Source organism: Lates calcarifer, linkage group LG20 (genome assembly GCF_001640805.2).
Source record: "Lates calcarifer isolate ASB-BC8 linkage group LG20, TLL_Latcal_v3, whole genome shotgun sequence".
Lineage (NCBI taxonomy): Eukaryota > Metazoa > Chordata > Actinopteri > Centropomidae > Lates > Lates calcarifer.
In genome coordinates this window covers 5,323,884-5,345,298 of record NC_066852.1, presented here as the reverse complement: position 1 = coordinate 5,345,298, position 21,415 = coordinate 5,323,884, and the positions used below count along the sequence as shown (strand labels likewise).

General features: G+C 39.9%; 1 protein-coding gene across 2 annotated transcripts; it reads right to left on the bottom strand.

Moving 5' to 3' along the window:
- Positions 1-312: 312 nt before the first annotated feature.
- On the bottom strand, positions 313-20,505 carry robo4 (roundabout, axon guidance receptor, homolog 4 (Drosophila)). 2 transcript variants are annotated; one of them, XM_018691997.2, is made up of 19 exons: positions 19,988-20,505; positions 14,749-15,075; positions 12,760-12,917; positions 11,521-11,641; positions 11,225-11,363; positions 10,659-10,786; positions 9,837-9,952; positions 9,520-9,751; positions 9,264-9,385; positions 8,875-9,046; positions 8,510-8,707; positions 8,297-8,339; positions 7,672-7,784; positions 6,427-6,753; positions 6,244-6,348; positions 5,987-6,134; positions 4,172-4,405; positions 3,608-3,957; positions 313-1,682 (listed from the first exon to the last, which is right to left on the bottom strand). In XM_018691997.2, the coding sequence occupies exons 1-19, from the start codon at positions 20,250-20,252 to the stop codon at positions 1,501-1,503; spliced, it is 3,480 nt and encodes a 1,159-aa protein (XP_018547513.1). In that variant the 5' UTR covers positions 20,253-20,505; the 3' UTR covers positions 313-1,500. The 2 variants fall into 2 exon arrangements, with proteins under 2 accessions (XP_018547513.1, XP_018547515.1); XM_018691999.2 differs by lacking the exon at positions 19,988-20,505 and adding an exon at positions 17,101-17,391.
- Positions 20,506-21,415: the final 910 nt, after the last annotated feature.

Sequence of the window (21,415 nt, the reverse complement as noted above, 5' to 3'; positions counted from 1 at the left end):
GGTCAATAAAATCAAGCCCACAGGACACAGAGGGACAGTGTGTAATGTAAAGATACCCCACTTCCTCAACTTCACTTCCCCCCAGCACTGTGCAGCAAAGTGGAAAAACCTCCTTGAGAAACTGCAAATACATCCTGTATGGTGGATGTTCCTGAGTAGAAAATACTCCTTCTAACATCTGAAGGCTGAAAGTGTTTCTAATATCACAGGCAGCAATATGCAGAGGGGTTTGTGTTGTTTGTTTGTTTTTTTTTTTACTATAAATGTCACAAGGTAAAATCCTTTTTGTTTCAGTCAAGTATTACAAACTGCAACATGACAAGGGCTTTTATTTCACTGCTCAGCTAGAACACATTCCAACTGTGAGGTCCTTCCCAAATGTAAAACTGATTTCAGTCAATACAAAGATTTTATTCAAAATTATAAAACACAATTGTAAAATAATGTGTACAAAAAATTATTTTCTTATTACTTAAAAAATGAAAAACTACTACCATTAGTGAACTTCTATATAAATCAGCAAGCATGCAAAGACTAAGCTATGCATACAGCGTATTTAAAATATTTTCTCTCATATTCTTCCTAAAATTAAAGTTATTTAAAGGTATAACCCTAAGTTAGTTCTTACAAATGTGAACAAAATGCCTCTAAAAATAACATTTTCTACTTTTCCTATGGTGAACTACACTGCGTTTTGTTGCAAACTTTGTGTAACATTAAAAAGTGGATCAGGTGCATAGAGACTAAAATAATCTTATAATATAAAAAGAATTCCCAGAATGTAAATTAAATCACCAAAGGAAATGGGAAGGCAGTATATGATATGGAATGTGTTTAAAATTATTTAAATAACATCTGTTCAATATGCTGCATATTTACACTTGATCATTAAATCAGTCTGTACAAAATCACTGTGCTACAGTCTGGTAGGACCTCAGCCTTAACAAAATCCTGCAGCGAATACATGAAAATAAGAAACAAACATGTGCTGTGAGGAAAACTCCAGTACTGTAATTCTTTTGCCTAATGATCCAATGCTTTCTCACTGTCTTGGATTCTGCTTTTGTGTCTTTCTGGCCTTTTCAAAAAACATCAGCATCCAGAGGAAAGTATCTCATTATCTGCTTCTCTAATGAGAGGGAAAAAAAACTTGAGCAACTCAATGAAAGTTATTTAAGGGATGCAAAATTGTAGCTGGACTTCCCTGAGGTAAACTGGGAAAAGTATTACAGAAAAATAACAGCAGATGTACATCTCATAGCAAAGGTGTCCCAAACATCAAGGAGTTAACCAATTATATTTCAAATCCAGATATTTCTGTTCATGTCTGGTAAATCAACTGTTTCCAGCAGTTTCATAGGTAGGTAGTAAATCACGCAGCATCGTGTCTGACCCCTCGCCTTGTCTTGCACTTCCGGCATTGCTGTGAGCTGTTTCTGAAGCACTCACAATTCAGTTGTGTAGTTGTGTGGTTATGTCTGTCAGTATCCTAGTGAGTTCTTAAGCATTGAAGGGTTTGGTGTTTCTGTCAGGATAGTGGGCTCTGTACTTAGCCTCCATTTCCTCCACCCAGGCCATGCTCCAGTCCCACGCAGGAACAGGCTCCAGTTCCCCGAACGAGTCGCCTTCTGCACGAAATGGTGGATACAAGGCACTGAGGGGGGAGGCCGGTGGAGAGAAGTCTAAACACAGAATGAGAACGACAGATGACATGTTGACATGCATTTCAATATCAAGTGGAGGAATTATGTTAAAACAGAAACTGTTTTGCCTTTGGAGAAGGTAACAGAATAAGTAAACATTTCAAGACCGCTGAAGAGCACCTTTCACGCTGTTTCTCTGGGGAAAAGCAAATTTAGTAGCTTCTTTGAAGCAGCTGTCTGTCACTGCAAATGAAACTATTCTAATATGTTTGAGGCACCAAAACAAACAGCACCGTCTCACATCAGCCGTTCTATGGATTCTAAAGCTACTGGCACATTTCAAAGAGCTCAGAAAATATAGCTGTCCAGGAATAATAATAGTTTACTCTACGCTGAGGAAAGATGGCCAATTAACGTGAGAATGTGAAAGTGCACACTGTACTATGGCCCAATCTGTAACAAGCCAGTCCCTACTCCACTGTTTTCATATAATTAGTCCATACTGTTTTTATCCTTCAAGCCAAGTCTCTAAACAAACACCTAACCTTAGTGTAAAGAGTTAATAAATAGCTAAATCATATCTTTTATTTTTGTAAATGTAAATCTGAATATTATTTTAACAACATGATAACTGCTGTCAGGTCAACTTGTATTCAATAAGAATATTAAGAGACAGTGTGAACTGAACACATGACTTTATTCCTATTTTGATGCATAGAATTATACATATAATTCTTATATAAGGAGGTTAGTGTAGATTCTCCTGATCCAAGGTTTTGAACTTGTCAAACTTTAATGTCAGCCATTGTGAGACTAAATGAGCAACTGCAAAGAAAACATAGAGGAGCTTTTGCACAATGCATTGCTGTTTGGGTGCAGAATAGCTGAAGCAAAAATCAACCAAAAGTGAGAGTTTGGAAAGCCGAATAGTGTCTGCACAGGGAGAGCAGAGTGACTGATGAGGTGACACAGGGGGAAAGATGACTCATCTGGAGGTTCAATTTGCTGAAAGGCCCTAAGTAATTGCCTGGTTCCACCTTAGATATTAGACTGAACGTCTTTGTTCCTTGAAACAACAGACACGGGCACAACCACTGATGTATACTGACAAAAAACCTACTCCAACATGTATGTGCACACACTCTTAGGTGAACACACTCACGCGCACACACACACACACACACACACACACACACACACACACATATGCTGGAGAGAAGTACGTAACCTCTGAACTAGTTCTAATCAATTTTTTCTTTAAAATCCGTAAAATGACAAGAACACATATTACTAATTTGCATCATGAGTTTCATAGTTCTATTAAGCAGATTTCCTGTATGCCGTCAGTGTACCTACAGGGCTGCGTTACCAATTAGGATCAATCTTAGACAAAGGGCTCCATCTAGTGGAGGAATGAAATAAACACAACAGGATAGGATTGAGAGCTGTCTCACAATGAAGCTAGCCATTCTTCTTTGTCACTTTCAAATATAACACTGTTTTACAGCAGTGGTTCCCAGGTTGGGGGATGTAACCACTACTGTTAACATATCTCATGTGCAGAACCAAACCAGTAATGAATGTATTCTACTAACAGGTGTGTGTATGTGTATCCAAGGCCTGATTTAATTTATTCTGTACCACAGAGCTCCATTCTTAAATTCTTAAATTAAAAACAAACCAATGAACCATAGTGTTACTGGGCGTTCATTCAATACCATCCCATGATTAGCCATTTGACCACTACATACACACTACATTGGAACATAATAAGTTTACAGATGGACAACTGAGAAGTGGGAATGTGGTGCAGGAGCAGACTGAGAATGTGTTTGGTTTATCAGAATGTAACACAGCTTTTCTCCAGCTAAACAAAGACAAGACTGAGATTCTCTTAGTCCAAAAGCTTGGAGTGATAACTAATATTCAAAAATACCAAAGAGATAGATTCCTTCTCTGCTTACCTGACAAAGAGGCTGCACTCATGGTCTCTGCTGCCACAGCCAACAATCGGGCAAAGTTGGTGCTGTCAGTGGTGTAACAGCTGTCCACAGAGCTAATGAGGCTGGTGCGGGTGCTAGCCATGTTGTCATCCGTGACAGAGCTCCAGGTGTTCCACAGTGAGCTGTCCCATTCGCTGTAGCAGGAGGAAGGTGTGCTCTGAAGGCGGGCACGTCGCAAGCCAATTGGTGGAGCTTCGGGCTCCTCAGAGGCAGGGTCATCCTCCAGCTGAATGGAGCATACTGGCCTGCAGATGTAGCCCAGGTTGGAGGAGAAAGGATGAGGCAGGGAGGGACGCTGCTCAGGCAGGGCGCTGCTGACAGAAAGTGATGGCATGGTCAGTTGATTACATGCACTGTAAAATGAACTGACAGGGAAAGATGAAATGGTTGAATTAATGTTAACATCTACAGAATACCGCAGATAATAACAATTTCTAAAACAAGAGCTTTTCTACAAAGTGCTAGGGTCTTGGGACACATAGTAAAAGCTAGCTGCACTCAGCTGCTGTCTGCACCATAATTTACCTCAATCTGTCAGGTTTAGGGCTGAGCTCAAGATACTGGGTGGCTTCCTGAGCTGTCAGTGTGCCATCATCTTCTTCATCCAGTGACATGGAATATGACGCAGTGGACAGGTGGCTGTAGGACGGGCAGTGGTTGTTGTTCTTGGTGGATCCTGATTGCTCATGGTGGCCTGATGCAGCACACACCGAAGGGAGAGAACCCATGTCCATTGTAAACTTTGTGGAACGACTGGAGCTGAGGAAAATGCAAGAGATACATCTGTAGGAATGTTTTTTCTTTTTTTTTCTTTTTTTTTTAACAGCGCCGCAATTTACTTTAGCTTAGAATAAAGACTGACAATGGGGAGAAACAGTGTGGCTGGCTCTGTCCATTGGAAACAAAATCCAGTGACACATAGGAAGACTCTTGGCTGGAAGTAGGGAGCTTGTTTTGCTCTTTAAGCTCTGAAGAAGGCAGCTTGTAAGCCTGTGCTGCAGAACTATCAAAGTGCTCCTGCCTCTTTGCAAGTACTTTGACTTGTCTGCTGACTACAATTATATATTGTGTGTCTAATTCATCCACAAATATGAACACAACATAAACAGAAAAAACAGCAAGTTGTGGTTTCATGTGGAGTTGCGTGCGGGACAGCAACATCTCTCGGCAAACAGCAGCAGGGCACAGTGACTTCTTGGGGTTCTGTTGTTGGACAGAGCCAAGGTAGCTGTTTCCCTGTTTCCGTATTCAAAAGAGTTAGCAGAAATGTCATAGCAGAGTTTGACGTACTTCATGGGGATATCAGCCTCCCCTAAACCCTTTATGCTTGTTTAATTTATCAACATCTAAATAATAAGTATTTATGGAAATAAATTCTGTCCATCCATCAAGCATTCATTTCTTTTTTTTTGATAACTAGTAAGGATGACATGTTTTTATAATGACTGAACTGATACAGTTTTTGTGAAGATATAATAAAAGATAATAATTCCACTGCATTGTTTAATAAAATGCTTTAAAATTCTGCACCCAGCAGCCAAACTGCTGTCAGTGAAGTAATCAACAATAATTCAAATTAATATGCAATGCTTGTGCTGTGCTGTTTATATTTTCAAACATTTTAATACAAAGGTGTTTTAAATTCGAGGTTCTTTAGATGAATAAAATCCTTTTTTTTTTTTTTGGATTGGTTCAGTTAAAAAGTCAATTGCCCCAGTCAGATACAGATAGACAGATCATTTACTCCACAAAATAACAACTTCAGGTTTCAATAATGACTGACAACAACACTGGTTGATTCTTCAAGCATTTAGAAATCAACATACACAATTTCTTGGGCCTTCTGATTGTACAAAAACATACTCAAAAGAAGGAAATTGAGGTCATCTCCGGCCAATGATTCACCAGCAGTGCATTATGAGAGGATGTACTGTGGGAATACCTTGTTTGTAAGTCTTCTTTTGAAATATGGTGTTCTCAAAGGAAATAGGTGACTCTAAACAGGTCTATCGTGTATTAGAGCTACACTCTGAACTGAACAGAATATGTAGTGTGAATCTGTGGGATGCAACGCAGCTGGCAGGCTTACTCATCTCCTTGGGAACAGTGTTTGTGAACAGCTAAATGTACATCTGAAAGTCCACTTTGGCCATCTCCACAAATGTGAGTAGGCAAGACCACACTGATTAATCTGATTTGTCCTGGTGCCTGTGTGCCACAGTCCTCTGTTATACTACTACTTCGTTTAACCTGCAAGAGGCTGCACAGAAATGAGGGGCGCAGCTGCAACATTTCTTTTCCACTCTCTACCACCCAGTCTGAGCTTTTTGTTTGTCTTACCCTTCATCTGAGGTCAGACTGTGTGTGTCCATGGCGTTGTCCGTGGGTATCGGTGGTGGTGGTGGGAGCATGTCCAGTAGGTGTACTGATGCAGAGTAATGGAGCAGACGAGGACAGCCAGCAACTTTACCACACTCTGTATGTCCACCTTGACAGAGACGGAGTTGAAATAAAATACATCAGAGTAACTTATTATGGATAATCAATTATTACTATTAGTATTTCAAATTTGCGTTATGGGACACGTTGTATCATACCATGTCGGCCTGATGGTACGTGACTGAGTCTCTGTTTGTAGACACTGGATGGGCAAGCCTGGTTTCTGGTTGGCACTATGGGGACACTGTTCACTGCGTGCAACTCTGCAGGAAAATGAATGAGTTAGTGAAGTGCTGATTACATCACACGCATCACATTCTCAACTAGCCACCACTATTCACCTTGCTTGCTCTGGTTTTTTTCCCATGACTCCCTCAGTACACCCATCTTAGGCTGGGGGCGTATAACCTGTTTCCATGGCAGCACCTCGTGGCTTCCGATGGGTGCAGTCTTTGCGACAGGCTGGGTGAATATCTGAATGGTCTCAGCTCCTTGCTGATGCGGCAGACCGTGGGGCATTTTAGGGCGACGTCCAGGGCTATTAAAGGTCTTCAGGCCATTGGCCATCAGGTCCACATAAAAAGTGCCATAGACACCGCAGCTGTCGGTCACAATGGGGACAGCTGAGTCCAGGCAGCTGGAGTCCTTCTTGGATGAGACTGGGAGGCCTAATGAAACACATAGACATAAGTATAGACACTGTACTATATGCTGTGCATATTTGTGGTAATGAGATTTTATGTCCTCATCTACAAGTAGTATGTCACAGTTAAGTGCCTTCATCAGAAATGAATAAATAGGAGGGCACGTTGTAACAGAGTATGCTGTCTTTCATACATGGAGTTAAATTTATTTACTCTGGAACAGGATTTAAAAAAGGACCCACTGTTGCCTATTATTTCTGGTCCTCTTTGTGTTCACACTGATTTGTTACAAACAAAACAAGAGCTGCAAACATGAAGTCACTGGACTGACTTCAACACCTCCACAATGTACCCACATGGAAAAATCTAATTCTGGAGACTGACAGCAATTCATGCCATACATTACTGTGGCTTATGGATTCATTCATGTTCTCAGGTCTCACAAAGATTTTACAAATAAATAGTTATTGTGATAATTAAGTTATGACTGTAACTGAACCAGGAATATTGTAAATAGAGAATAACAGATTAATCTTAAGATCCCGGAGGTCCCTGCACTTCACACATTTCACTCATTTTTTTTATTAAGGAACTGGTAAAGCATGTTTCCATGGCTACCAAATGATCTTGTGTAAATATAGTCTACATATCGTTTATACACATCAGATTAAGAGTGTGTGGTTGGTCTGTTTGCATTCACATGACAAATGTGAGTCCCCTTGGAGCTGTTATTTGGTCCAACTCCACAAGAGTTTGACAGTTTCGACACCAGCCTAAAGAAACTGACTAAAACAAGCAGATGCACCAGCATTTATTTGAATCAAACAGGTTAGGTGTGAAAGAACCCAAAGAACCTCTTACCAGTGTCTAACCAACAACTGAAGTGTTAGACCACCGATTCACCACTCTTCAACTTCATGACAGTTTGCAAACAATACTCACTGGTGCTCCTGATCCCTGGATGTTTCTGACCTTGGGCCCATAAGTCCTGATATTTCTGGCTGAAGGCAGGTCTCCAGCCTCCAGAAATCCATGGGGAGTCTGGAGCTGCCATTCTGCAGAGGAGGTAGCAAATGTCAAACACTGGTTTTATAATGCTACAAAGGCAACAACTTCTACATCACGTTGATTTCTGATTATATACAGCGCTTTTGGAAAGCAATCAGATCACTTCACTTTTTTCACATTTTGTTATGTTGCAGGCTTTTGCTAAAATAAAAGAAAATCTATTTTTCCCCTTCAACAATTTAGCCCAAAACAAAGCAAAACATAATTTTTATAACGTCTGAAAATTTATTGAAAAAAGAAAAAAACTGAAATATCTCATTAACAGAAGTATTCAGACCTTTTGCTTTGACACTTGAAATTTAGCTCAGCTTCCTATTCTTCTCATCATCTTTCTGATGTTTCTATTCCTTTTCAAAGTAAAGGGGTCTGCACTGTCTTTATATCAGAGGTACCAGATTTTACATACTACATAACAACTGTCATAACACCACATTTGTCTTCAGCAGTTTAGATTTATTCTTACAACTTCAGTGTCATTACATTTTATAGTATACCATACCTGTGTTTAATAATGAGATCTTCATTCGCCAGTCTACGCAAACCTAAGGGGAAAAAAAGCAATTAAATATATAGAATAGATTTTGTTCCTTTGACATGTTTAAAACTGAACCTAGGAATTAAACAGAAGCTCTCCACTATAACTACAGGACATCAAGTATTGATGAGATTTTCTGTTATATTTTTTATCATGAGCATCTTTTAATACACACACCTTTTGCCCTTCCATGTCCTGGTATCAGGTGACCTGTCTTGCTGTGGCGTCTGAAGAGGTAGACAACTGCAATCATCAGAATACACCACAGGAGTGCACCAATGCTGCCGATCAACACTGGGTCCTGAAACAGGGCCAAGACCTGTGACAGATCCCGTCTTTGGCTGTCTGACTCAGGGGGACCACCCATCTGTGGGTCTGAGAAGCAAACAGGAAGAAGGTGAAATCAGCTATGAGGTCATGATGACTTCTCTTCTTTAATGTGGTTCATCTCACATTGAGGATAGAGATTCCATTTTATCCATGCACTGTCCTGATACAGAAATGAGCAGCTACATTTTCCTGAAATGAAACGGTTTGCTCACTGATGACAAATCCATGAGGGTCACTCAGCATTCCTACTCCAGCTCCGTTGACAGCTGCTATGGTGAGCCAGTATCGTTTCCCTGGTTTGAGCGTTGATATATCAAGGCTGTGTTGGTCACTGTTTACCGTCCAATTCTGGTACTGCTGCTGCTCAGACTCCACACACCACACCTGAGTGCAGAAACAACAAGGATCATTAATGTTTTTATCTTATTCTTACAGTTCTGCAGCTGTACAGTTTAAAATACTCACAAACAGACATTTTAAGGGATTATGTTTTCTTGGGGTGTTTCTAGTTCTAAAAACCTACAGTAATTTCCACTCTTAGAGGGTGATAATATATTGGAGTGTCAGGAACTGCAAACCAGCACTGTTCTCACATTATTACCTGGTATCCCTGGATGATACCATTGTGAGTTTCATGAGGAGGAGGCTCCCAGCTCAGGTGGATGGTGTTATTCTGCTCATGGCTCACTGTTATGGACACAGCTAGTGGAGAGGCACTGGGAACTGTATAATAAAGTTAGACTGTATTATTATTTCTCAAACATGGCTTAATGTATATCATGGTTCTTTAAAATTCATGTAAGTGTTAAAAACCAAAAGAGAAGGCACACATACTCTCAAATTGAATCATGTCTCACCTGTCTCTGGAACTCTGAGGTGCCGGGTGTTGCTCTCCCTTCCATACAAGTTGCTGCCATAGGGACGAACCTTGAACTCATACTTGTAGCCTCTCTTCAAAGGGCCCACTTGAGTCTGGAAATTGGGCAGTGTCACCTTCTTTGCCACCCAGTCTGAGCTGGCTGGCAGCAGAGAGCGACAGAGAACCTCAAAGCCATCAAGGTAATGTGGCTGAGATGGGAGGAACTGGAGCTGGTCACAGAGAAAAAACAACACAGATCACACAGCTGTTACATTTGTGTTTTCTCTGAAATTCTCTGAAACAGTTTTCCCGTACCTTCCATTGTACTTGGGATATGTTGGACCCAGGGGCCATGATGGTGACATTTTCTAGAGCCACTCGCAGGGCTGACAGCTCTTTGTGAAGGTCTTTCTGTTGAGTGCTGGCAGCCTCTGGAAAGAAAATGGCTTTATTTCAATTTTTGGGACACATGGGACAAGCTTAGTTTAAAACAAACAAAAAAATCACTTTTCCACTTTTATTCACATAATATAGAAGTAAAATCTTGTACTCACTATTGACGAAAGAAGTTTATAAGTTTACCATAGATGTTTTGCCATAGTTATTAATCCAGTTGGTGGTATAAATGCATCCTTCCAATAAACAAAAGAGAAAGGAGCTCAGATGATCTGAGCTCCTTTCTTGAGTTCATTGTCACCTGGATGATTATAACATCTGTACTACTTATCAGTTAAGGGTCGTGGGGGCACTGGAGCCTGTCCCAGCTGAATAACAATTATATAACTTTGTAGGTATCTATAGGCTACACAATGAAACACAGAGAAAATAAAGTTACATTTTATCCACTGTTAAGTTTTGTTTTGTTATGCTCTCTCTCTCCTTCTCTCTCTCTCACACACTCTCTCATTTTCTAACTGTTATTAAGGCTTATTTGTGTGTTGGGAGGATAAACTTGAATGATTTGTGAACAGACAAGTGCAAGGAAAGATCAAGAAAAATCAGAAACCCTGTCTATCTCCCAGTGTTTGTACTGATGGGGCCTCTGAGTCAGCCAGCCTTCATGGAACCTGTCAATGGAAAAACTGTTTGTGGTGCAAAGGTGTTTGGGAATCGCTGCTTTCTCAGCCTTCATCTTACCTTCAACACGTAGCTGTGCGCTGGCAGTGACAACACCTGCATCATTGACAGCAGTGCAGGTGTACTTCCCAGCATCTTGGGCTGTCACATAATGGATCTGGAGAGTCTGGTCTGGGTTTACAAGATACCTGTATGTACATATAAAGAAGTTAATATCACATTTACTGCCCCCTGTGATCTGTTATAACATTGCCTGTTTAATTTAGTGTAGCAGGCATTTTGATTGGTTTCATTTCCAACCCAGAATATCAGGAAAGAAATAAGCCCAGAGGAAATTTTCTGTCAAGTAAATACCTTAAGTGTGTGTATGGCAATATGAAATAGGATGACTGTCATGAACATTTTGAAGTCTATGTTCAACCTTATGTTTCAGCAGTTAGTAAGGGCAGCTGTCAGTTTCAAGTTAACACTGGTGCAGACTGCCAAAAGTTGACATCATATCTTCAATTAAAATAGTAAAAATTGTGAAATGAACATGTCTAGTTTCACAAATCAACACTGATCAGGTATTTAAGTGCACTTTATGAATGGAGTCTGTATTTCTGTGCTTTGTAATAATAACGTACCTGCCGTTGGGCAGTGGCCCTTGCTCTCTGCTCCAGACCACAGAAGGTGGAGGGTCACCTTTAGCTTGGCAGTAGAACTGAGCAGACTCCCCCAGTCTCACCGACACATTCTCTGGCTTCAGCACCAGAACAGGCTTGCCTGCAGGAGGAGAGAAGAGAGACTCATTGCTGTGCTTTCCTGTATGGTATGAGGGGATGTTTTGTTTGCAGAGGGGGATCTTTTCCTGTTGGGGTAAAAATATTCATAACTGGTATTGTTAAAGCAGTAATAATTTGTTATAGGAATGTTGTCTCACCCAGAACAGAGAGTCGAGCCGCCCTGCTCTCTCTCACTCCCACAGTGTTGCTGGCCACACACACATAAGCACCAGAGTGGTTCTTCTCTGCAGGAGCAATGATAAGCTTCCCACTCAGCAACTACACCACAAGCAGATTGCAGACAGGAAGTGAAAAACACAGGATGCATAATTACAATGCAACAACTTCAGATGTGTTGTGTCAGATGTGTTGTGTGGGCACTCAGTGTAATATAAGATTTCCAAGCAGGTACCACCTTAAGATCTTCACCTGCTCTACACAGTATGAACTCCTGTCTACCTCATTTCTTTACAAAAAACAAAAATTAAACAAAAAAATCTGATATGGAAAATATCAAACAGCTCTGTGATGTGTTTTAAGAAATACCACAAAAGTCATTAACTCCAAAATTTCTGCAAAATCATTTAAAGAACTGAACAGCACACGTAAAGAGAGCTGTGTAACTCGGGTCCTTCTACCTTAGGTCATTTACTTATCGGTCACCCCTTGTATAGGCTGATTTAGGAAACAATATGATGACAGAAAAAATGGAAGGTGAGCAAGACACTGTAAAATCTCAGCACTAGATTTCTCCTTTGAGCTACTTGTGTTTTAGACTACATTTGGCTTCATTTTGCCATTAAAGGTATGCAGAGTTAGCTATTAGCAGTTCATGTTTGCAATGAATGGATGGAAATACCACTGGATTATTCTAATACTTAAGAAAACTGAAATATGGAGATTCTCAGTTTTGAAGCATCTTTTATTTGCAGATTTAAGTGACATGTATCACATATAGTTGTATATAATATCTATGATATCCTTGGGAAGGGAAAGTCACTCTGAATCTAAAAAAATGTGTATTGTGTGTGTACAGAGATGAACTCTCCATCGCCAGCCTGGAAAGGCTTTTGTTTTTCTCTTTTGACTTTGTCCCGCTCAATGTCCATCTCTATTACAGACTGTATGCTAACCATATCACCCGGGCTAAAATGCCACCTGGAACGATGAGTTTAATCACTGAGCACATCAGTTATTATCCACTTCCCTCTGTAATGTTAATCCATTGTCAAAGGGGCTAAATCCAATTTACCCATCTTTTGCTTAGAGTTTATACATATCTTTACAGTGACATAAATGTATATGTACTACCATTTTAAAAATTTTAATATTTTTTATTTAAGAGGTTAAAAATCATAACATTAGTTTAGATCATGAGAGAGGGGGAGAGGGCTTACAGTGTAGTGGTGGTTACTGGTGTTGATGGGCAGGCCATTATTCTTCCAGATGATGTTAGGTTCAGGGTGTCCCATTGGAGGGCCACAGTTTAAGATAGCCACCTCGCCCTCTGCCACCTCCACATCACTGGGCTGCACAGTGAACTCCTCCTGCAGCACTAAAACAACACAGTCAGGGTTAATCTCAGCTGAATCAGAATTACAGGGTCTTGTCAAATCAGTATTCATTAATACACTGAACTGTTCACAGATTTTTGAGAAAACATTTCTGATTAGTTGTCTGTCTGAACATCAGCTGGGTGAAGTTATTATTAATTAATATGTCACATTAACATATATTCATTGTTATTTGCTGTGCCTATTTATCTATGTTTATCTACATAGTGTGTTTCCATCAAAAATCTCTCTCAAAACAGTGCACATTACTGCACAGGAACAGCCCTGTGCTGCCATCTTTGGTCCGCTCCTTTCATGTCAAATCAATAAATCCCTCTCTCAAAACTAAAGCAAAAATCCCAATTTGCGCATTAGTGTTCACTTTTCAGTACAGTACAACAGTACACCAGTAAACATGCATGCAGCAGCTTCAACTGTCACATTCCTAACCACTACTCATTACCAGCTACAAAGCAGGCAGTAAACCAGCCTGTACAGCCAAGTACATGTTCATACAGTCCAAGGTAACACTTGAAACGTCTGCTCATTTGCTAACTACAAACTAATCAATACATCAATTGACTGTTTCAGGTCTACTTCAAATTATTTTCTCCTAACTATTCATATATAATGGAAATGATGTTTCAATACATAATCAGCAACAGAAGCCAAAGCAAGTAGAGTTCTTTTCTAGAAACTTTCCTAGATTACCCTCTTGTCCATTGCAGCTTTCAGCTCTCAAAGACAAGCAGCAGCTGCTGCATGTTGGCTGCCTCATTGGGATTCAGATAACTAAACAATGAGGGTCCGTGGTCAATTAGCACTTCAGTTTGACTCCCTTCTGTCCAGCAAACATTGACATTGTACCCCTCTGTCATTGTCACCACATACATCTTCATCAACCGTGGTATGTGTGTGTGTGTGTGTGTGTGTGTGTGTGTGTGGGCTTTGCCTTGGAAAGATTCAAATTTTTAGTAAGTGCAGGGGTTGGACGAAATAGCTGCAGATGATCTGGTCTTCAAAAACACATATTTGTCTCCTTTGCTACTACCTCACATGTTCACATGTTCTGGTAACAACGAAACAGCTGGCTCTAGAAAAAAAAAGGTAGCATGCATTGCTGTCGGTATACTGTGTACACAGGGTAAAAGAAAATATTAGATAATTAAACTGATAAACTTCAGGTGTAGACATTTTATACTGCCACTAAACCTCTTCATTATGACCAAGAAACCATGTCGTCACACATGCAGCCTTTTATTGATAAAGTAATAACTGAGCTCTTCAAATTAAATCCTGTGTCCTGCAGTTTAAGATAATGATCTGGTTGTCATTATACTGTTTTAGACTGTTTTGGAAGAATGTAGAGAGCACCAGTGGTGAACCAGGGTAAAACACAAATAGTACTTTTTGCTTGGCTCAACAGTGACATCATATATATATACTTATACCAATATAAAGTATAATACTTCTAAAAGCAATCTGTAAACCCCAACTTTTACATCAGTGATGACAAAGGATAAGAACTTCCCAACATCAGACATAAAATCTAACTGAGACAATTTTCATGGACTTCCCTCTGCTAGTGTGGTGAAATGTTTTCTTTGTGTTACTGATTGATTTTTTACCCTTCAAAACACTACAAGTGACCCCTTTCATAATGTCACATTGTTTTTATGTCAGTTGATACTTATTAGTATAAAAATAGCAATTATGGATATGTCAGCAGGTCATTTTCAAGTCTTCAATAGACACTGCCAATAGTTGTTGGAGGGAAAATGGTCAATGGTCTAACAGACTCCAGGAGTATACCCACACATACCCCATTCATACCTGCAATATAAAGTGATGCATTACGACTGGTCGCAGTCCCCGCACTGTTCCTGGCCACGCAGGTGTAGACACCCTCATGTGACTGACCTCGCCTGCCCCCTCCAACACTCAAGAAGAAGAGGCTACCCTCTGACAAAACCATGGGCTGCCACTGCCCATCTCCATTTGCTGTATCTAGGGGCTGACCATTGCGCAGCCACTCGATGGTTGGCTTCGGGTTGCCATCCACCCGGCAGGAGAGCGTGGCGGGATCCCCAACTTTCACCACCACATCAGAGGGGTGGTGGACGACACGGGGTGGCGTTTCCTCTGCATGAACTCTGGAACCTGAGGAAGATAAAGAACAAGTGTCGCACTGTACGTCAAGGTTCTATTTAATCGAATTTAGAAAGGCAGAAAAAGTTTACCTCTTGATTTCATTTGATCTTTACAATTTGCCTACATGTATGATTATTATATGATCACAAAATATTATGAAATGTACATGAGGTTTTTTTATCACGTGTTTGACTATATACCACTTATCCTTTGATGGGGGGGTGTCCCACTGTTAATAGATGTACATATATTCCTGTATAGGAGAGCCACACCCAAACAGCAGCCTCTGTCTCAATGCATCACCACCTTAGACTTCATTTAGCTGGCCCTGCTACCAACAAACAATGTCTATTTGCAGCCAGCAGGAGTGGAATGCCATTGTTTGAACTTCCCATGGAGTTGGATGACCACACTGAAGGAAACGGGGAGACTGTGATCAGCTTCCTGATAGGAGAGGAGGCTCGGGGTCTCAGGAACATCAACCACAACAAAAGCAGACTGGAACTCCCCCATCAACAGCATATCCGCAACAGAACAAAAGACACTCTCCAAGAGGAATTTTACTGCTGACTTTTTTGAAAAGTAAATATTTCATAAAATGAGGACAATTTTAGAATTAAGGTTACAGTCACATTGTGTCCAAAAAGTTTTCAAACTTTAGACGCTGCTTCTTGTCTCATTCATACTTTATTTACAAGCGTTCATAAAATCTTGAACGATGTGTTACATGCTGCCTGGGTAACCAAACACAGCCAAATCCTCACAAAAATAGAATACCAAAAAGATAGACAGGAAAAAGAGAGAAAGAAAAAATGGCAAAAGCAGGGATGTTCATGGGGTGCAAACATTAAGAATCATGTGAAAAATGCTGTATTTCACATTTGAACTGAGTAAAATCCTAAATCTGACTAAATATATTTGGCTGCCTTGAATGAGCAGGGATAATCAACATTCATTGTGGCCGGAAATGCCTTCAAGTCATAGCCAACAATAGCCTGTTTAACCTTATTGTCAGGTTGTCTCTTCACATTCTGAATAAAAAGAACATGCAGTCAAAACGTCAGTGCATCATGGTCAAAATATTTGTAGGCCTTAGTACATTCTCCACATTTTCTCTCAAAAGGAAGGTTGTGAAGAGGATGCTACTAAATTTCATTATGTCTCAAAGAATTTGGATACTATTCAAAAATGTGTGGGAAAAGCAGTGTGGGCTGCAACTAAACCACACACCTGCTGAAGTGTCATGGGGCAAAACAAGAGACTGTGTGAGCTGAAAGGATTAGTTATTAGTTGATCAACAGAAAACTAATTTGAAACAGATCATTGTGATCACTTGCTAAACAAAATACCAAAACCACGTAAATATTTGCTGGGTTTTAGTCTTCTAAAGTGAATATCTCTGGGTGTCCAACTGTTTGACAGACAAAACAAGTACTCTGAATCAAGTTAGGCTCCTGACATTTCATAGACCAACTAGTTAATCGAGAAAATAATCAACAGATGAGCTAATAAGAAAAAGGAAAATGGAATCAGGTTTTACCCACTAGGACGCAATTAGGTATCATATTATTCTAACGGGACATTCAGGAGACCTACTGTAAATGTGTAGCTGTAACTGTGGAACTGAATTGAAATACATTATATGCAGCGACAACTGCGAACCTCAGTCACTGACTTATAGTTGTTAGCTAATTTCTCAGTGTTTTCAATGTTCCGGTATATATTTTACTATGTATATGGTATTGGATATTTTCAACCTGGTACAATTCAAACAGAGAATGAGCAGACAGTAACTGTTATTCCCTGCTGGATCCCATCACGAAGTTTCACGGTTTAAAACAAACGCAGATGATGTTGTGGTGCTGAAGACAATAAGCCAACAGCGTTAATAACCTCATGTGTGGCTAATTGTATGATATTTGTAGTATATGATGTAGATAATGGGCTTTAAAACTCACAACGCTGCTTTTATCACAGTTTGTTTGCAAATTAACTATTAACACATGAATAATTCAGAAACTTAGACCTGCTTACCTGACAGAACTCCAAAAACCGTAAATAATATTCTCATGAAAACGCTTCTGTCCATCCTTCACAGCGAAGTTAACAGCTAGCTGACAAATAACTTCTATTAGGCTAACGTTAGCTAAAACTAATATGCGTAATTTAACCGAATGTCCAGCTTTCACCTACCAAACTGTTCTAACCTGTTGTTTTTTAATTTAATGGCAACTTTGCTTGAAAAAAATCCGCCCCATAATGTAGGTTCGGTGCCAACTTCATTCGCGCTCCTACAGACACACCGACGTCAAGGCAGCGTAGTGACATTTAGCCTCGTGTCGGATGGCTTTTCAAAATAAGAATCATCTTGACAAACGTACATTCCATTTAAATGCACCCTGCACATAGTCATTACGATATAAACCCAGTCATTTGATTTTGGCACAGTAAAAGGTTTTGTCTCGCCGCACTCCTAGCAGTTTTTTCCGCATTGTTTTATTCTTGTATTTGCTAGACAGTCTCACAATTTTAATTTGAAGGCGGTAGTGCAAACGTCTGGAATTCTTTTCGCGTTCTGTCAGAGGCTTGACAGACGCAGTGGCAAAAGGTGATGTCTTTCATTGATTAGCCTAATCATGGATCAGTCTGCATTTCGATCTGTCCTCTTCCGCATCTTCTTGATATTATTGTTTAATTGTTTTCTGATAACACAGTAAACTTCTCTGGTGTTTAACAGATGTAGGATATTGTCAAACAAAACAAACTTCCACAGAGTCTAGTCATGAATCAAAATATTGTGTTTTAGTGTACTAAAATTAAATACAAATAGTTGAGGTGATTGTATTGTTTTTATATTATTTTTATATTTAACACACTGTCCCATTATGGCTGTTTTTGATTTTTGTTTTTGACAATTTGTGGCAGCAGCTCTGTCAATGCTGCCATGAGGCAGGAAGTTCTGAGTCTCCCTTGTTTCAAAACAATAGAAGGAAATTATATATCTCTCACTCATGCAGTTCAGTTCAGTGTTTCAGTTTGTAAGCTTCTATCGGGGTTAGGTGTCTGTCTAATGGTTTAGTATATTTTACATAAGCTGAAAGATACATAGGACATGTTTCTTGAATTGGTTCATCACAATCATCTGAAATCAATGAACAATGAAAAGAAATTTACTTGAACTTTGTAGATACTGGCTTTTGTTTCCCAATACCATACAACATACTCTTTCAAAGCAGGTTAAATATGTGTGCTCATGCTGGAAAAGTCAATGATGATAGGAAATTCAGCTAAAAAATCAAGTAGATTGTAAATTTTGGTGGTACAACACAAAATAAACTTCTCTGGAAAACTTTGGTGAAAATGTTCCACTGACATCTGACAGCTTCACTTTTAGTATAATTTTCTCTTAGTATAAAATGTAAATGTTGATGACTCGTTTTCTAACTGCAAAAACAATTAAATGGGTGACACACAGCCTTGGGAATAAGTTCCACTCTGTTTACTATGGTATAAAGTATAAAAGGAATAATGAAGTTTAGCTCAAAGGTAACTTTGGGAAGAATAAAAAATGCTCCCAGTGCTGAGTTACTTCCAGATTCCATCACAGCAAAGGAACAGCAGCCCTGAAATAAGTGAACTACCACTAGTTCATTCCTCCCAATGGCTCACATAAATAAAGCATTGTTTAGTGAACTGTTCATTGTGAGGCTCAGAAAGAGCTGGGGCTAAGTGATGGATGTTTATATTGATCCAACAACTTGGGCTTGATGGCCCCGGCATCGTCCAGCTTTCAGTCCACAACAAAAGGTTTAGAGAGGTTGAAGGATGAGTCCCGGCTAAACACAACTCATGGGAATGGTGCTGGGCTGAGATGTGGTGAAGGAAGGAACCTCTTTCAGGCTGTGGACCAAAGGTCAGGAAAAGTGTTGGAACGGGCGAAGGGGGCGGAATAGAGTAAGAAAAAGAAAGAATGTGTCAGCTAGAGTGAGGAATGTGATAAAAAGTGACTTCAGAGTAAGTTCTGAGTGTAATTCAAGTGTGTTTGGTATAAGAATCAACAATCATTAGTGACTGAAATATTTGTACACTGAGAATGACTGCAAACATTTTTTTTTTCTTTTTATCAGACATGCTGTCATTACATTTCATCACAGTTACACTATTCTCCCAGCTGTAGTTATATACAATAATTGCACTTATATGCAGTATCAGTTATTGTTATTTGTACAGTGAGTTCTAGTTCTGTGAACTACCCATAAATGCCATATCAGATTTCTATGTTATAAGTTTGTTCAGCTTGGAGTTTAACCTCTCTGAGACTTCAAAATAACATACTGTACATTTCTTTGTCTGTGAATAAGTTTCTGGTGAACAGAACAAATATGTATTTGTTTTATACACAGTCCATCTAATGTATAAGACAAGAGCAATATTTCCCCATTTGGTGTAATAACAATACTTTATGGCATAACTATATTTTGTTTATTTCATCCAATGTGCACAAGGGAAGACTTTTTAAGATTTTTTAACATCTTTGATTTCAATAAAATTACAGAAAAATATTAGAAATATTTCAGAGGGAAAAAGTTAATTAGTTATAGTTATTTAAGTTAATTTTCAACTACTATTATGATTTTTACAGATGTCAGCAGTGAGGTCTGTGAGGCACCAAACAATACAGAAGTAAAGTCAGTGCTAACAAAAGAGAGAGGTTAAAATCCTGTTTCATATTCAGATGTATTTTTCTTTTAAAATGATTTCCTACTCAGCCTCTGTTTAGCAGCTGATCTTAGCTAGTGAGATGTAGGTCTACCTATTATTGCATGGGTATTTACCTTTACATCTAAATGCACAGGCCTTGCATGACAACACACAGTGATCTGTGCCTCGGTCTGAAAAGTTGTGTGGGTTAAACGCTCACCTTTCCTGCGGTGTGGCCTGCTCCTGTGAAACGCGCGCTGGTGTCCAACACTGTGACGAACGTGCTCCTTGACCCGAGTCTTTGACCTCTTGTCCAATCCTGGCTCTGTTGCACAGATGTCTTGGCACGTGCAACTTTGTGAAAACTCTGCCCAGGTGTAGAGCGAGGACACACAGAGAAGCCACGCACTGACTCGCATCTTCAGTCCACAAGTCAACACCACCCGGATGCAAGACCAGAACCTACCACAGCTCCACTGTACCATCCATACCCTCAGCAAATTCCTTACTGTGGCGCTCCGCAAACATTCAACATGTGACCTGTCCTATGCATCAATTTTAATTTGGACATCGTTAAATAGTATGTTTTCTTCAAATTCCTCAAACATGGCTGTGAGCTCCTCTTCCCTCCCTCTTTAATTTGGCTGCTCTCGGTCTCCCAATCTCCCTCCTCTTTGGGTCCTTTTTTTCTGCCAAGGAGGGAGAAGTTGGGGGGAAACAATGATCAAAAAACAAGTTTCAGACCTCATGCTGAGCGAGTAGTGAGGGGAAGGGGACCAAGGGGTACTGTCTTGTCCAACAACATCTGTGGCATTCATTCTGCATGGGACAGGGGAGGGGGGGAGGCGAAAGGAGATTGAAATAAGGGGGAGGCAACACAGAGAGGCCTGTTTCCCCAAGTCAAATCAGTTTCATTAATCAAACGTCTACCATGTGACTGATCAAATGCAGCAGAAAAGTTTCTGAGACGTCCTCACGTAAAAGGAAAAGTACGTATCTTGATCATTCTGAAGGAATGTATTTGTATTTGTAGCTTTATTTTAATTAATAAAGTATTTCATCTAAAAGGAGCTAATTTATATCATGTCAAGTAATGTGTAAACCAAAAGCACATTTGTTAAATGTAGGAAGAGCATTTATTTCTGCTGCACAAATACAAATTTCAGTTTTCATTTTGTGTTATTCGCATGCTCAGATGCAAATTATCAGACCAAAGGAATTCTGTTTGTCTTTTGACAAACAACAGCTTCAAAAAAGACAAAATGGATACAAAAGCTCCTCTTTCTTTCACTTCATTCCTTTAATGTGACAACTCAAGCGCACCCCCCCACCACCACCACCACCACCACCACTACCCAACCTCCCACCAGTCAACTAGCCAAGCAAATTTGTAGCTGCTTGTCTGCACAGTATGAGTCTCATACATCATCTTGGCTCGCCCATGAGAATCAAAACAAAAGTACCAAGTCAACCTTGTCAGAATGCTCCACTTTAATTTTGAACACAGTTGGTTTGTCTGGTTTGAGTGGACTCCCAGAGTGTACGCAGATTACACTCCTGATTTGGTGTGTGTTTAGGCTGCCTGTAAACAAAAACAAATTGACTTCCACACAAAGTACTGTAGATAGTGTGAGGGTTTGGCCATTTT

Excerpts from the sequence above, each read along its gene's own strand:
- robo4 (XM_018691997.2), bottom strand. The coding sequence starts at position 20,252 with ATGGTACAGTGGAGCTGTGGTAGGTTCTGGTCTTGCATCCGGGTGGTG. Across the intron at positions 11,642-12,759 it reads CCAGTAACCACCACTACACT|TTGCTGAGTGGGAAGCTTAT; the intron begins GTAAGCCCTCTC and ends CTTGTGGTGTAG. Across the intron at positions 6,754-7,671 it reads TCCAGGGATCAGGAGCACCA|GCCTCCCAGTCTCATCCAAG; the intron begins GTGAGTATTGTT and ends GTGTTTCATTAG.